Source organism: Bos taurus, chromosome 11 (genome assembly GCF_002263795.3).
Source record: "Bos taurus isolate L1 Dominette 01449 registration number 42190680 breed Hereford chromosome 11, ARS-UCD2.0, whole genome shotgun sequence".
Taxonomy (NCBI): Eukaryota; Metazoa; Chordata; class Mammalia; order Artiodactyla; family Bovidae; genus Bos; species Bos taurus.
Genome location: NC_037338.1, coordinates 72,106,446 through 72,121,966, shown reverse-complemented (window position 1 = coordinate 72,121,966; position 15,521 = coordinate 72,106,446). Strand labels below are relative to the sequence as shown.

Here is a 15,521-nt window from a genome sequence, read left to right as displayed (position 1 = left end):
TAAAATCTGTAGACATAACCACAGGTTCAGTCCCAGAACTGGGAAATTACACACAGCCAGTCTCAACTGTGAACTCTATAGAACTGGCCACAGAACCAGAATGGCAGAGTGTAAAACCTGAGGAGTTGGCCACCACACCACAGGGGCAAAATGAGAAATCTGTGCAGTCAGCCCCAGGGGCTCAGCTTCATGGTGTGAAATCTATCCAACTGATGCTGGGACCCCAACAACAAAGTAAAAAATCTACTGGGTTAGTCCCAGCACCACAGTTGCAAAGTAAGAAATCTATAGATCTGGTCCCCAGTTCACAGTTGCAAGGTATAGAATATGTTCATTTGGCTCTACCATCAGAGTTTCCAGGTATAAAAACTGTGGAATTGTCTCCAAGAATAGTACAAAAAGATATGAAACCTATGGAGTTGGCCCCAAAGCCGTGGTCACAGGATATAAGATCTGAGGAGACAGCCCCAATACCATTGCGTGAAGATGTAAAAACTCCTCAAATGGTAGAAAGTACAAGACTGACTCCTGAGACAAAGGTAGAAGGTATGAAATATGAAGAACTGATCCCAGGAGCACACATTCAAGCAGTAAAATCTGTAGAGGTAGACTCCAGACCAAATCATCAAGTCACAGAACCTGAAGGGATGATCTCACGGTATCAAGCTTCAGAATCTTTAGGGATGATCTCAGAACCAGGATATCCAGAAACAGAAGCAAAGCTAACCCCTGACACTGGTCACCATGGGAAAGAGTCTATGGGGTTGATACAATCATTTTTAGGAAGTACCCCCAGGTCACTGAGCCAAGCATCTATGCAGATGAACTCAATGTCATTCAGGAGCACTCTTGAGCCAATGTTCCAAAGTGTGAGAGCCATGGACAAAACTCCAATGTCACAGCACATGACACAAGAATCTCTGGAGTTGGTACTAGGATCAGAGATGCAAGGTATGAAATCAAACATGTTGACCCCAGAATCTCAAGATATGAAGTTTGTTCATCCAAATCTAGGACCATATTCAGAAGTTATGAATTATGAGAAGCTGATCTCAGAACCACAATTTCAAAATGTGAAATCTGTGTCATTGACCTCAGAACCACAGTCCACAAGTATAAAACCTGAGGAGTTGACTCTAGGGCCATTAAGGCATGATGATTTTGTGGATTTACACGTACCACTGGAAGAATCTAGTAGGTTAATTCCTGAGTCACAGTTACAACATGTTGAATCAAGGAAAGTGACCATGGAATTACATTTACAAGGATTAAAATCTGTGGGTCTAACTTCCAGACCAAGGCATCAAGACATACCATCTACAGAGTTAGCTGCTGAGATCTGGCCACAAGAGGAGGAATCTGTAGTCTTGAAACCTGGTGGTGTGATGCCCAGGCCGTATTTTCAAAAATTTTCAGAGTTGACTCCAGGTCAAGACCATCAAGACACAGAAACTGTAAGACTGATTTCTGAGGCTTTGCCCCAAGTTAATTTGCCCCAATTAATGCAAAAACCAACAGATCAAGTTATAGAATCTGCAAGAATGACTCCTCTAAGGCCACATCTTCAAGATACAGAATCATCAGAGATACCCTTAAGGTCAGAATATGCAAACACAGAAACTGTGGGGTTAGCAACATTTCCAGTTGAAAACATCCAGGAGGTAATACCAGTACAACCATATTCAGAAAAAGGATCTCTGGAGTTGACTTTAGAACCAAGGATGCAATATGAGATATCAGAGCCACTACTACAAAATTTGAAACATGTGAAGCTAACCTCTGAGTCATCCCCATTAGTGGTGGAATCTAAACAGTTTATTACAGGACCAAAACCACAAGTTACAGAGTTGACTCCAGAGCCACAGCTCCAGGAAGTAACATTCAGGCAGTTGGAGTCAGAGCCAAAACTACAAGACGTGAAATATGTTAATTTAATTCAACAGCCAACTACTACCAAAATGGTAGAATCAGAGAAGCCAATACAAGAGCCAGTCCTACAAAGTATGATACCAGAGGAACTGACTCAGGAGGTACAGCTCCAAGGTGAGTCCCTGGGACCACAGTTGCATAGCGTAAGATTTTCAGAGTTACGTCCTAAACCACCACTTCAAGGAGAAAGACTTTTAGATTTAATCTCAGGGTCTCCACATCACAGTGTGACATCTGATGAATTGACCCCAGGTTCCCCAATGCAAGAAATAAAATTGTCAGATTGTACCCCAGGACCAAAGCATCAAAGTGTTGTATCTATACAGTTGATGGCAAAACCACAAACTCAAAGTACAAAATTCATGGAACTAAGCTCAGGACCGTGCTTACAAGGTGTTAGATTTTCTGATCTGACTCCAGACCCAAAGCATCAAGGTTTTGAACATGTACAGTTAATGCCAGGAACACAGCTTCAAGATACAAAGGCTGTAGGATTTGTAACAGAGTCATCTTTGCAGTTAAGTCAAGGGCTCCTGGTTGAAAATATGAAACCTATTCTGTCTGTTGAAGGGTCACAGTTTAACAGCATGAAATCAGTGAAATTGACCTCAGAACTTCAAGATATGAAATCTGAGGAACTGAACCTAGGGTCAAGGCAGAAAGATGTCAAATTTTCTGAATTGACCTCAGGGCCAAAGCTTCAAGGTGTCAAATTTGGGAAGCAAATCCCAGAATCACCATTTCATAGTGTGACTTCCATGGAGACAGCTCTAGAGTTAGGGCTTCAGGATTCTAAATCAGCAAAGATGTCTCCAGGGCTTCAAGGTGTGAAACAGGTGGGGCCATGGCTACAAGATGTCAAATTTTGTGATCTAACATCAGGAGTTCAGTCTCAAGGTGTGAAATCCTCTGAGTTAAATTCAGGGCCACAACTACAATATGTGAAGATTTTTGAGTTAACTCCAGAACCAATGATGCAAGGAGAAAGATCTATGAAGTTGGCCTCAGGACCTGAGCAGCAAGGGGTTAAGCCTGAGATGTTAGGGCCAAAGCCACTGTTTCAAGGCATAAAATGTGAAGCATCAGACCAAATGTCAAGCTTTGAAGGTGACATTTCTTATAAATTAGTTTCAGAGCCACAGAGACCAGATGTAAAATCTATGGAGGTGTCTCCTGGACTCCAGTTGCCAAGTGTAAACTTTTCTGAGTTGACCAGAAGACCACTGTTACAAGTTATGAAATCTTCTGGATTGACCCAAAGACCACAGATGCAAGATGTAAAACCTGCAGCAAGGACCCCAATCTCAGAGGTTGAAGGTTTACAATCTGAGGCACTAATGCCAGAACCACAGCTGGAAGATACAAAATCTGTGAAGTTAACCCCAGGACCACATTTAGGAAGTATGAAATCTATTCAGTTAATATCAAAGCCACAATTGGGAAACGTTAAATCTATGGTGTTAACCCCTGGGTCACAGGGGGAAGATGTGAAACCGGTAGAGGTGACCCCAGGCTCAAAACTTCATGGTTTAATATCTGAGTTGCTGTCCTCCGAGTCAGAGTTTAAAGATGTAAACTCTGCAGTCTTAACTCCAGGACAACATCCAAGAGGTATGAAATCTACATTGCTAACCCCAAGTCCACAGCCGGAAGGTAAAAAATCTGTGGAGATAACCTCAGGACCACCGAGAGAAGATGTCAAATCTGTGAAACTCACCTCAGACTCCAAGCTTCAAGGTGTGAAATCTGATGTGTTGGCACTGTCCTTAAGAAATCAAGGATTAAAAACTGTGACGTTCATCCCAAGAACGCAACTGCAAGATGTGAAAGCTGTGGAATTGAAACTTGGGCCAAGGATGCAAGATGAGAATTCTGTGTTTTTGGCACCATGGTCATTGCTGCAAGGGCCTAAACTGCAAGGTATGAAACCTCAGGAATTGACAAATTTGACAAAGCCCCAAATGCAAGATATGAAAATTCTGCAGCTAACCCCATGTCCAAAGCTTCAAAGTTTAAAACCTGTAGAGAAGACTCCAGATCAAGAGCTGCAATTTGCAAAACCTATGAAGTTGACCTCAAGGCCAAAGAAGCAGGTAGTAAAATCTGTGAATGCAAGCAGAAGACAAAAGTTTCAAGGAGTAAAATCTGTGGATTTAGCCCCAAAGCAACAGTTTCAAGAGACGGCAATTGTGAACTTAACTCCTGGGCCAAAACAGGTTGGTGAGATATCTGTAATCTCATCAGAGCAGCAATGTGTGAATTCAGAGTCACTGAAGAGAGGGTCTAAGTCAGAAGATGGGATGTCTTTGGAGTTAATTCCAGAGCTAAAATTTAAAGATGGAAAATTAGTAGATCTCAACTTTGAATTACAGTTGAAAGGTAGGGAATCATCTGAATTGACTCCAGAATCAAATATTCAAGGTATAAAATCTAAAAAGTTAAAACTTGAACCACAGTTGCAAAGTATGAAGTCTCCCAAGTTGACCCCAGGACCACAGTTACACCAAGTAAAATCCTCAAAGTCAACTTCAGAGCCACAGCTTCAAGGTGTGAAAACCACTGAGTTTAAACAAGAGCCACAGCCTGAGACTATGAAACATATTCAGTGGATACCAGGATATGAGTTCCAAGACGTGAAATCTGCAGGGTTAAATCTTAAGCCACAACCTCAAGGTGGCAAATTTGTAGAGTTGAAATATTCAACACAGTTAAGAGATGTGAAGTCATCTGCATTGCATCTGGGGCCAAAAATTCAAGGTACAGCATATATGAAGTTTAACCTCGGGCCACAGTTGAAGAGGGTGAAAACTCCTGAGTTGTCTCCAGGACCACAGATGCAAGAAGGAAAAGTTTTGGCATCAACTTCAGAGCCACAGTTTCAAGGTATGAAAATTGTGGAGCTAAACCAAAAGCCAGAGTTTGGAAGTATGAAAACTGTTCAGTGGATGCCTGCACCAATGTTTCAAGGTGTGAAATCTCTGCTAAATCTTGAGTTGCAACCTCAGTGTGTCAAACCAACAGAGTTGATACAGTTGAGAGATACGAAGTCATCTGTATTGACCCCAGGGCCAAAGCTTCAGGATGTACAATCTTTGACATCACTCCAAGAGTCTCAGGCTCAAGGTCTCAATGTGAAACCCTGTCTACAGTTTAGCAGAATGAAATCATGTGACTTGACTTCCAAGTCAAAGCTCTGTGATATAAAATCTATGATGTTCAAATCTAGGCTTCACTTGCAAGATGGCGAATCTCCTTCATTGACCCCAGGACCATGGCATCAAGAAGTGAAACCATTACAGTCAGCCCCAGGAACACAGCTTCAAGGTGTGAAGTCTCCACTGCTTACACAAGAGCCACAGTTTCCTGAGGTGAAATCTGAGGTATTAAGCCAAGGGTCACAATTACAAAGTGATAAAACTATAGAGTTGAACTCCCCACTACACTTGAAAAGTATGAAGTCATCTGAGTTGACTCTTCAGCCAAAGCTTCAGGGCATGAAATCTGAGGATTTCAACACTGGGCCACAGTGGCAAGGTCTAAAATCTTCTGAGGTACCGTTTGAGACAAAGTCCCAAGACAAGAAAGTTACTGAGCTAATCCCTGGCTCACAGTTGCAAGGTACAATGTTTTCTAAATTGACTGTGGGGACAAAGACTCAAGGTATCAAATATACAGATTTTGACCCTGGGTCACTGTTACAAGGTGTAAACTCTTCTGGGTGGACCTCAAAGGCCAAGCTTCAAGATGTAAAACATAAAGAATTTAGCCCCCGTCCCCAGCTGCAAGTTCTAAAATCTTCTGAGCTGATCCCGGCATCAAAACTTCAAAATGTGAAATTGGTGTTCAACTCTGAGTCACAATTTCAAGGAGAGAAATCTTCTCAATTAATCTCAGACTCAAATTTACAAGATGTGGAATCTGCAAAGTCCAAATCTGGGCCACCATCGCAAGGTGTGAAATCTGAGTTGACACTGGGGACAAAGCTTCAAAAAGTGAAATCAGTGGAATTCAAGTCAGGTCCACAGTTGCAAGATATAAAATCTTCCAAGTGGATCACGGGTATAAAGCTTCAAGGTGTAAAATCTATGAATTTCAGGTCTGGATCAAACTTGCAGGGTGTGAAATTGTCTGAAGTTATCCCAAGGGAGAAGCTTCAAGGTGTGAAGTCTCTAGACCTGAAACCTAGTCCAAAGTTACAAGGTGCAAAATCTGATTTGACTCTGAGGAGAAAGATTCCAGTTGTGAGATCAGTAGAGTCAGACTCCGGCCAACACTTAAAAGATATGAAATGTTCTGAACTGATTATGGGTCTAAAGCTTCAAGATGTAAAATCTAAAGGGTTAAATTCTAGACCACACTTTCAAAGTATGAAATCTTCTGAAGCGGTCTTAGGGACAATGCTTCAGGAAGCACAATCAATGTTCAACTCTGAACCACAGATACAAAGTAAAAAATGTTCTGAATTGATTCAAGGGACAAAGCTTCAAGATGAAAAATTCTTAGAGTTCAATCATGGACTGAAGTTACAATGTGGGAAATCTGATTTAACCCAGAAGAGGGAACTTCAAGGTGTGAAATCACTGGAGTTCAACCCTCAACCACAGAGACAGGGTGAGAAATCTGATTTGGGGCTAGGGTGGAGGCTTCAAGATTTGAAATCTGTTGTTCCATGTCTGCAAGGTGTGACATCCTCAGAGTTAACACCAAAGACAAAGCTTCAAAGTGGAGAATCTATAGAATTCATCACCAGGCCAATGTGGCAAGATATGAAACCTTTTGAATTGACTCTTGGTACAAAGGTACAAGATGTGAAATCTTTGGGGTTCAACTCAGCTCCACAGTTACAAGATAGAAAATTATCTATGTTGACATCAAAGGCACACCTTCAAGGTGTGAAATCTATGGAATTCAACCCTGTGGCAGAGTTGCAAGGTGCAAAATCTTCTGGGCCTATAAAGCTTCAATTGATGAACTCTATAGAAGTCAGTCCTAGCCTAGAATTTCAGGTTGCAAAATTCTGTAAGTTGGCCTTGGAATCAAAGATTCACAGTGGGATATCGTCTAAGAGCAATGCTAGAAAGCAAAAGCAAGATGAGAAATCGTGTAAGTTGAATCCATGGGAAGAGCTTCAAAATGTAAAAGTCATGGTGTTCAGTCCTAGGACACATTCACAACGTATAAAATCTTCAGAATCATGCAAAAGGACAAAGCTTAAAAATGTGAAATCTTTGGAATTCAATCCTGACCAACAGCTACAAGATATGAAATCTTCTGATTTGAGTCTGGGAACAAGTCACCAAGGTATTCAATCTTTAGAGTTCAATCCTGGACCACAGTTGCAAGAGGTAAAATCTGAGTTGAGCACAGAAACTAAGCTTTCAGATGAGAAATTGCTGGAATTCAACCATGAGCCTAAATTACAAGGTGGGAGATGCTCTAAACTGAAGCCAGGGCCACAACTTCAATGTGTGAATTATATACCATTCAACACTGGGTCACAAGTGCAAGATAAAAAATCTTCAGAGTTGAATCCCAGTACGGAGCTTCAAGGTAGAAAATCTAAGGTGCTCTGCGTTGGGCCAGATTTGCAAGGTGTGAATTCTTCTGCATTCATTTCAGAACCAAAACTTCAGTGTGTAAATCCAACTGGATGCAAGCCTGGGTCACATTTGCAAGGTACAAGCTCTTCTGAATTAACTTCAGTTTCAAAATTTCAAGGTATGGAGTCTTCTAAGTTAAATTCAGGGACTGAGCTTCAAAGTGAGACATCTATAGTGTTCAACCCTGGACCACATTGCCAAGGTCTGAAAGGAGCAAAATCATCGGAGCTGACTTCAGGGAAAAAATGTCAACATATGGGATCTGAGGAGAGACTAAGCACAAAGAATCAGTGTGAGACATCTATGGTGTTCAACCCTGGACCACACTGCCAAGGTTTGAAACCTGAATTGAGTCCAGAGTCAAAGTTTCTAAATGTAACACCCAAAGAATGCAACCCTGGGCCACAGATGCAGTGTGCAAATTCTGAGTTGAATCCAGAGCCAAAATCACAATGTTTAAATTCTATGGGTTGCAAATGTGGGCCACCCTTGCAAGGTATAAAATCCCTTGAGTTGACTTCAGGGGAAAAATGTCAATATATGGGAACTGAAATGAATCCAGGCACAGAGAACCAATGTGAGACATCTATGGTGTTCAATCCTGGACCACACTGTCAAGGTCTGAAATCTGAATTGAGTCCAGAGTCAAAGTTTCTAAGTGTAGCACCCATAGAATGCAACCCTGGGCCATGGATGCAGTGTGCAAAGTCTTTTAAATTGAATTCAGAACCAAAATTACAATGTTTAAATTCTATGGGTTGCAAATGTGCGCCACCCTTGCAAGGTATAAAATCCCTTGAGTTGACTTCAGGGGAAAAATGTCAAAATATGGGGTCTGAAGTGAAACCATGTACAGGGAATCAATGTGAGACATCTATGGTGTTCAATCCTGGACCACACTGCCAAGGTTGGAAATCTGAATTGAGTCCACAGTCAAAGTTTTTAGGTGTAACACCCACAGAATGCAACCCTGGGCCACAGATGCGGTATGCAAAGTCTTCTAAGTTGAATCCAGAGCCAAAATCACAATGTTTAAATTCTATGGGTTGCAAATGTGGGGCATCTTTGCAAGGTATAGAATCCCTTGAGTCAACTTCAGGGAAAAAATGTCAAAATATGGGATTTGAAGTGAAACCATGTACAGGGAATCAATGTGAGACATCTATGGTGTTCAACCCTGGGCCACATTGCCAAGGTCTGAAATCTAAATCGATTTCAGGGTCAAAGTTTCTAAGTGTAACACCCACAGGATGCAACTGTGGCCCACAGATACAGTGTGAAAATTCTTCTGAGCTGAATCCAGAGCCAAAATTACAATGTGTAGATTCTATGAAGTACAAATGTCGGCCACCCTTGCAAGGTATAAAATCTCCTGAGTTAACTTCAGGGACAAAATGTAAAGGTAAGAAATCTTCTGATTTTAATCCAGGGCCAGAACTTGAAGGTATAAAATCTATTATGTTCAATCCTGTGCAGGATTTACAAGACATAAAATGTGAATTGACTCCAGGGACAAAGTCTCAAGGTAGAACCTCAACAAAGTTCAACTCTGGCCCACAGCAGCAAGGTGTAAATTCTACTGGGTTGAATTCAGGGATAGAACTTCAATACTTAAGTTCTGTAAAGTCTAATCCAGGGCCACAGATGCATGGTATGAAACCCTCTGGGCCAGAATCTCATGGTACAAAATCTATGTTGTTCAACCTGGAATCACACTTGCAAGAAGCAAAATCTCCTGAGTTAACTTCAGGGACAAAGTTTCCAGAAGTCCAATTTTTGGTCAATCATGCTGGGTCAGAGCAACAAGTTGTGCAGTCTGTGTTCACTTTGGGCCCTCAGTTAAATGTTATGAAACCTATGTTATTTTTACCAGAGCAACTGTTTGAAGATATAAAATCTATGAAGATGAACAAAGAGCCACTGCTTTGTGGTACCAATTCTACAAAACTGATTTCAGACTCTGAGCTTCAGAATTTGAAATGGAATGTGTTTGCTCTAGAGCCATGTTTTCAAAAAGTGAAATCTATGGAATTAAATTCAGGGCCACATCCTCAAGGTATGAATTGTGAGGAGTTGCCCTCACACCTCAGGCAGCATAGTATAAGATCTGTGGTCTTTGCACCAGAGCCATGTTTTCAAGATGGGAAACCTCTGGAGTTGAAACCAGAGACACAACCTCAAGATGTGAATTCTAATAAACTGATTTCTTGCTTCAGGCAGAAATCTGTAGTGTCTGTATCAGTGCCATGTTCTCAGGATGTGAAATCTATGAAGTCAAACCTACTGCCCCAATCTCAAAGTGTAAATTTTTTAGGATCATCATCATGTCTCAGGTCACAATGTGTTAAATCTGAGATCTCTGCACCAGAGCCATGTCTTCAAAATATGAAATCTGTAGAGTTGACACCAGGGTCTCAAGAACAAGGCATGAATTGCCAGGAGCTGACTTCAGGATTGCAAGGTGTCAAATCAGGAATCTCGGCACCAGAGTCAACTAAGAACTTCATACCAGGACCAATGTTGACTAGTGTCAAATTTTCAAATTTGTCTCCAGAATCACAGCAACAAGGTGTGAAACATTTGGAGTTTACTCCAGAACCAAAGTTGCAAAGCACAAGGCATGCAAAATCATCTTCAGTGTCTCTGCAACAAGCTATAAAACCTGTGGAGTTAGCATCAGAGTCACTGTTTCAAAGACCAAAATCTGAGGATCTAACTCCAAGAACAAGCTCTCAAATGATGGGCTCCTCTGAAATCATCCCTAGGCCAGGGCATCACTTTATAGAACATGAAGAGATGATTCCAAAGCCAATGCATCAAGTCCCTAAATCTGTTAGTTTGACTTCAATACCAATTTATCAAGTTACAGATTCTTCAAAAATGGCAAAAAGTTTGGCACATCAAGACACAGAAACTATAGAGAAATCTGTGAAGTTGACCCAAAAGCCAAAAGGAAAAGCCATGAAAGCTTCAGGAATGCCTCTGAAACTAGATCTTCAAGTACCAGAATTTGTTGATCTGACTCCAGTGCTAAGGAATCAAGATTCAAAATCCTTAAAATTAACACCAAAGAAAAGCCACCGAATCCTGGAAACTCTGGAGTTGCTCTCTCAGTCAGGGTCCCAAGTTAAGGAGTTACATACAGGGCAGCTGCAGCAAGTTGTGGAATCTGAAGGGATGACTTCAGGACCCAAGGATCACACTACAGAAACTATGGGGTTGACCTTCAAGACAAAGCTGAAAGGGGAGGAATTTCTTGGAAGGAGTCCAAAACCAATAAATAAAACCACTGATGCAGAGAGATATTCAAGGCCCTACCCTCAAGCCCAGGAATCTGTGGAGGTGATCTCCACGCAAAAACTGCCAAGGGGAGAGTCTATAGCATTGATTACAAAGGCATTTCAAGATGTCCCAGAATCTTCAGAGATGACAGAAGGGATACGATATCAAGTTCCTGGGTCTATAGGTTTGACCTCTAAGCGATTCCTAAAGGCAAAGCCAACAGGTCAAGTTGCAGGATACGCAGAATCTGCAGAGGTCACCACTGAGACATGGCAACAAGGGGAGGGAAAAATGAAGCTTACACAGTCACAGAATCAAAGTATGAAATATTCAGAAACAGCCCCAGGACTACTGGGTCAAATTACAGAATTCATGAGGATTAGTCCAAAGCCACTAGAACAAGTCACAAACTCTACAAAGACACAGCTTCAAGTTGCTCAAGCAATAGGGGTAAAGCCAGTAGCTCCCATCAGAGTTGCTACACCTGTGAAAGTGACTCCTGGGCCACCATATCAAGTTGTGAAGTCTGTAACGTTAACATCATGGCCAAACTCTCAAATGGTAGACTGTGCTGAGTTGACTTCAAAACCACAAGATGTGAGACCTTCAGAGTTTACCTCAGGCTTAAGGTTGCAAAATGCAAAATTTAAGAAATTAAGCACAGAACCAAAGTACCAAACTTTGAAAAGAATGGATTTGACAGGGTTTCAAATTGTAAAGACTATGGGGCCACCACTGCAAATTGTAAAATCTGAGGAATTAGCACCAGGGCCAATTCCCCAGATTGCAGAACCAATAGGAGTGGGGCTTAAGGCAACAAATTACTTGGATTTATTCCCAAGGCTACATCTTCAAGAACCAGTAGAATCTATAGAATTAACTCCAAGGCCAAATACTGAAGTGAAATCTGCAGAATTAACCACACAGCCAACATCTACACTTGAGGCACCTACAGTGTTAAATCATAAACAAGGGCTTCAGGCTGTGAAATCTACAGGGATAAAAACAGGGCCTCCTCAAGTCATGGAATCTGAGGATTTGAATTTAAGTGAGGTGTGTCAGAATAAGGACTCTGAGGAGGGATCATCAGAAGAAGAGTTACAAATAGGGAATTATTTCTCTAGGTTTCTAAACAACTCTTCAGACTCACTTAGCTCAAGTTCTGTCAGAACATCTGAATTAGATCTTTGGGATTCTGAGATGCCACAAGTATCAAATGTGTTGGATATAAAAAACCTTGTGACAGATATTTTGCAACCTGAGGAGTCTTTTATAGACCTTGATACGATACAATCTTCAACTTTTTCCTTATCCCTTCATAACCAACCCCTTGCCGAGACAGCTATTACTGTAAAAAACTCAAATTCTGAGATCCCAGGAGTGGATGTCATACCTAATGAAAGGACTAAGAGGAAACATGTGGAGGAGTCAGAGAGCTCACTCCAGAGACTCTCACAACATTCACCACAAGACTGGAGATCACCACCTAAGTTTTTCCAGGCAGAGTCAGGGGCTCAAAGAGCCCGTTCCTGGCCTGTCCTGGGCAGGCAACGGAATGTCTGGGAGAGTCGCTCCTCGAGGCCACGACTACCTAGAAAATACCTCTCCAATATGCTAATGATGGGGAATGTCTTGGGGACCACTATGGAAAGGAAGCTTTCTTCTCAAACATCTTTAACAGAAAGAGCCACTGAAGATACCTGTCAATCTATTCAGAATTTATTTGGGGTTCCAGCTGAATTGATGACATGTTCTGAGAGACTGCTTGAGAAGGGTCAAGGTACTATCTCTCAGCCTTCAGTGGTCAAAAACTACATTCAGAGACATACTTCATGCCATGGTTATGAGAAAAAAACACCTTTAAGGATATGGACACGTAGTTCCATGCCCTCCATAATACAGCACTACTCTGGGAGTAGAAAGAGAATAAAGAAAAAGTCAAAACCCTGCGATATATCTCAGGAAGTCATTCAGTACATGCCTGTTTCATGCACAGGGAGTCAGCCTCCTGCCCCAGCAAAGTCAGAGTCTTCCCTCAACATATTTTTTGCCAGGAGAGATTCTGTTCCAATGGAAGAGACTGAGAACTCACACAGTGATTCACAGACAAGGATTTTTGAGTCCCAACACTCCCTCAAGCCAAGTTATCTTCCCCAGGCCAAGACTGACTTCTCAGAACAGTTCCAGCTGCTACAAGATTTGCAACTAAAAATAGCAGCAAAACTGTTGAGGAGTCAAATACCCCCCAATGTACCTCCACCTTTAGCTTCAGGTCTGGTCCTAAAATATCCTATCTGCCTACAGTGTGGCCGATGTTCAGGATTTAATTGCTGTCATAAATTACAGGCTGCTTTTGGGCCTCACCTTCTTATTTATCCACAGCTTCAACTTGTAAGCACTCCTGAAGGCCATGGAGAGATTAGGTTACATCTTGGCTTTAGGTTGCGAACTGGTAAAAGACCCCAGCTCCCAAAGTATCACAGAAGAGACAGACCAGTCACACCAAGGAGCCTTAGATCAACATCATTAAGGAAAGCCAAAGGTTATACACGAGCTTCCAAGAGTCCTACTTCTACAATAAATTTCCAGTCTGGGTCGTCCCAGGCTCCTGCTCCTATAGAAGTCCGTATCAGGCAAAGGCAATATGACAGCTCTAGCCTAATAGAAAAGACAGAAATTAGAGAGCCTGGACACTATGAGTTCACTCAAGTTCACTCTCTATCAGAGAGTGACTCTGAAAGCAATCAGGATGAAAAATGGGCTAAAGTGAGAACCAAAAAGACCTATGATTCAAAATATCCAATGAAAAGAATCCCTAAGGAAGTTAGATCACAAAATACAAAGTTCTACACAAATGGTAGAGCTATAATACAGAGTTCCTCTAGGGAATTACCAAACCAGTTAAGAAGGAAGAGGACTGGAGCATCTCAGACAACGGCCGCCTCTTTAAAAAGACAACCTAAGAAATCCTCCCAACCAAAATTTATTCAACTACTTTTTCAGGGCCTAAAGCAGGCAATTCAAGCAGCACACAGAATTATGGCTTTGGCTGGGCAGAAGCCTGAGGACACAACAAGGTCAGACTACTTCTGGTCAAGCAAAACCTACCTTCCAAAACAAAAAGCCAGAGACTACTGCTCAACAAAAGACAGCAAAAGACACAGGATGCCAACTCTCAAGCTAAGGCATTCAAACTCAGTCACCAAGCAGGAAAGCACGCGGTGGGAAGAAACAGACCAATTCAGACCAGCTCAACAACCAAAAAGGGATAGCTCTTTCCAACTCAGACCTAAGCAATTACCCAAGCCCACAGTTTCCCAAAGAAGTACCACTCTCAAAAACATCTCAACCAGCCAGTGTTTGGGTCCTGTTCAAAATGAGAGTAGTAGCAGAGATAAGAAAAACTTTAACAGAAATGAAATCTCTAACCAGGAGTCCAAGAACTTCAAACCAGGAATCAGAGTTCATGCTGCAGGGAGACTCTTACAACCTGGTTCTCTTATGAAGAGGACTTCACATAGTCACCTTAAAGGGAAACCCACACACAAGGAACGAAACCACCAGAGCTTCGGCTTCAGTAGGGAAAGAACCCCATGTTACTCTTCTGGAAGAAGCCAATACAGTCCCTCTGAGAGGGACCAGCACAGTACCTCTGAGAGGAGCCATAGAAGTACCTCTGAGAGGAGCCATAGAAGTACCTCTGAGAGGAGCCATAGAAGTACCTCTGAGAGGAGCCATAGAAGTGCCTCTGAGAGAAGCCACCGCAGCGCCTCTGAAAGGAGCCATCGCAGTGCCTCTGGGAGAAGCCATCGAAGCGCCTCTGAGAGAAGCCATCACAGCGCCTCTGAGAGGAGCCATCGCAGCGCCTCAGAGAGGAGCCATCGCAGCGCCTCTGAGAGGAGCCATCGCAGCGCCTCTGAGAGGAGTCATCCAAGCCCTTCTCAGAGGAGCCATCACAGTCTCTCTGAGAGGAGCTATCGAGCTCCCTCTGAGAGGAGATGTCGCAGTCCCTCTGAGAGAAGGTGTCGCAGTCCCTCTGAAAGAAGGTGTCGCAGTCCCTCTGAGAGGAGCAATCGCAGTCTCTTTGAGAAACTTCGTCGCAGTTCCTCTGAGAGGAGAGGGCACAGTGCTTCTGAGAGAAGACAGCACAAGCCCTCTGAGGGGAGCAGACAAAGTCCCTCTGAGAGGAGCCACAACAATCCCCTCAAGGAGAGACTCAAACACAGCTCCCCTAGGGAGAGGCCCAGGCATGGTTTGAGTAAAGATTTCAATAGTAACTCGAACACGTCTCCTAGAGACCACACCAAAAATCCCCAAAGGAGGGCAAGTTTGGAGGCCTGACGCTAGTAGATGGAAGAGACCCGCCCCCGTTATTCATTGCCTAGCTCAAGTCTCCCCTGAGCGGCTCTGGCTTCTTTCCTACTCGGCCAAGGCCTCTACTTCCTAAGCCCTCAACAATGAAAGAGTTTCTTCGTCTCTCTACCTGGGGGGAGGGAGAGCGGGAATGGGTCTGTCATTTCCCTAAGATAAATAAAGGGGCAATAATTGACCTTCCTGTGCATCAAGAAAGACCACTCTTCTCGCGGGGTGGAGCCTGGGGGCGCCGGAAGGGCAGGAGAGGTTGTGCAAACCGAGGGAACGAAAGGGAGGGGCTCTCAGGCCAAAGTTGACGCTCCAAACCCCACCCCCAGTTTCCCGGGTCCCACCGCG

General features: G+C 42.9%; 2 protein-coding genes across 2 annotated transcripts; both read left to right on the top strand.

The window, feature by feature from the left end:
- On the top strand, window positions 1–1,245 carry LOC132346525 (uncharacterized). The gene is made up of 2 exons (XM_059891604.1): window positions 1–1,113; window positions 1,238–1,245. Exons 1-2 carry the CDS (start codon window positions 213–215, stop codon window positions 1,243–1,245), a joined length of 909 nt encoding a protein of 302 aa, XP_059747587.1. The 5' UTR covers window positions 1–212.
- On the top strand, window positions 1,124–15,360 carry C11H2orf16 (chromosome 11 C2orf16 homolog). Its single transcript, XM_002691498.6, has one exon. It carries the CDS (start codon window positions 1,248–1,250, stop codon window positions 15,150–15,152), a length of 13,905 nt encoding a protein of 4,634 aa, XP_002691544.6. The 5' UTR covers window positions 1,124–1,247; the 3' UTR covers window positions 15,153–15,360.
- Window positions 15,361–15,521: the final 161 nt, after the last annotated feature.

Excerpts from the sequence above, each read along its gene's own strand:
- LOC132346525 (XM_059891604.1), top strand. The coding sequence starts at position 213 with ATGCTGGGACCCCAACAACAAAGTAAAAAATCTACTGGGTTAGTCCCA.
- C11H2orf16 (XM_002691498.6), top strand. The coding sequence starts at position 1,248 with ATGGAATTACATTTACAAGGATTAAAATCTGTGGGTCTAACTTCCAGA.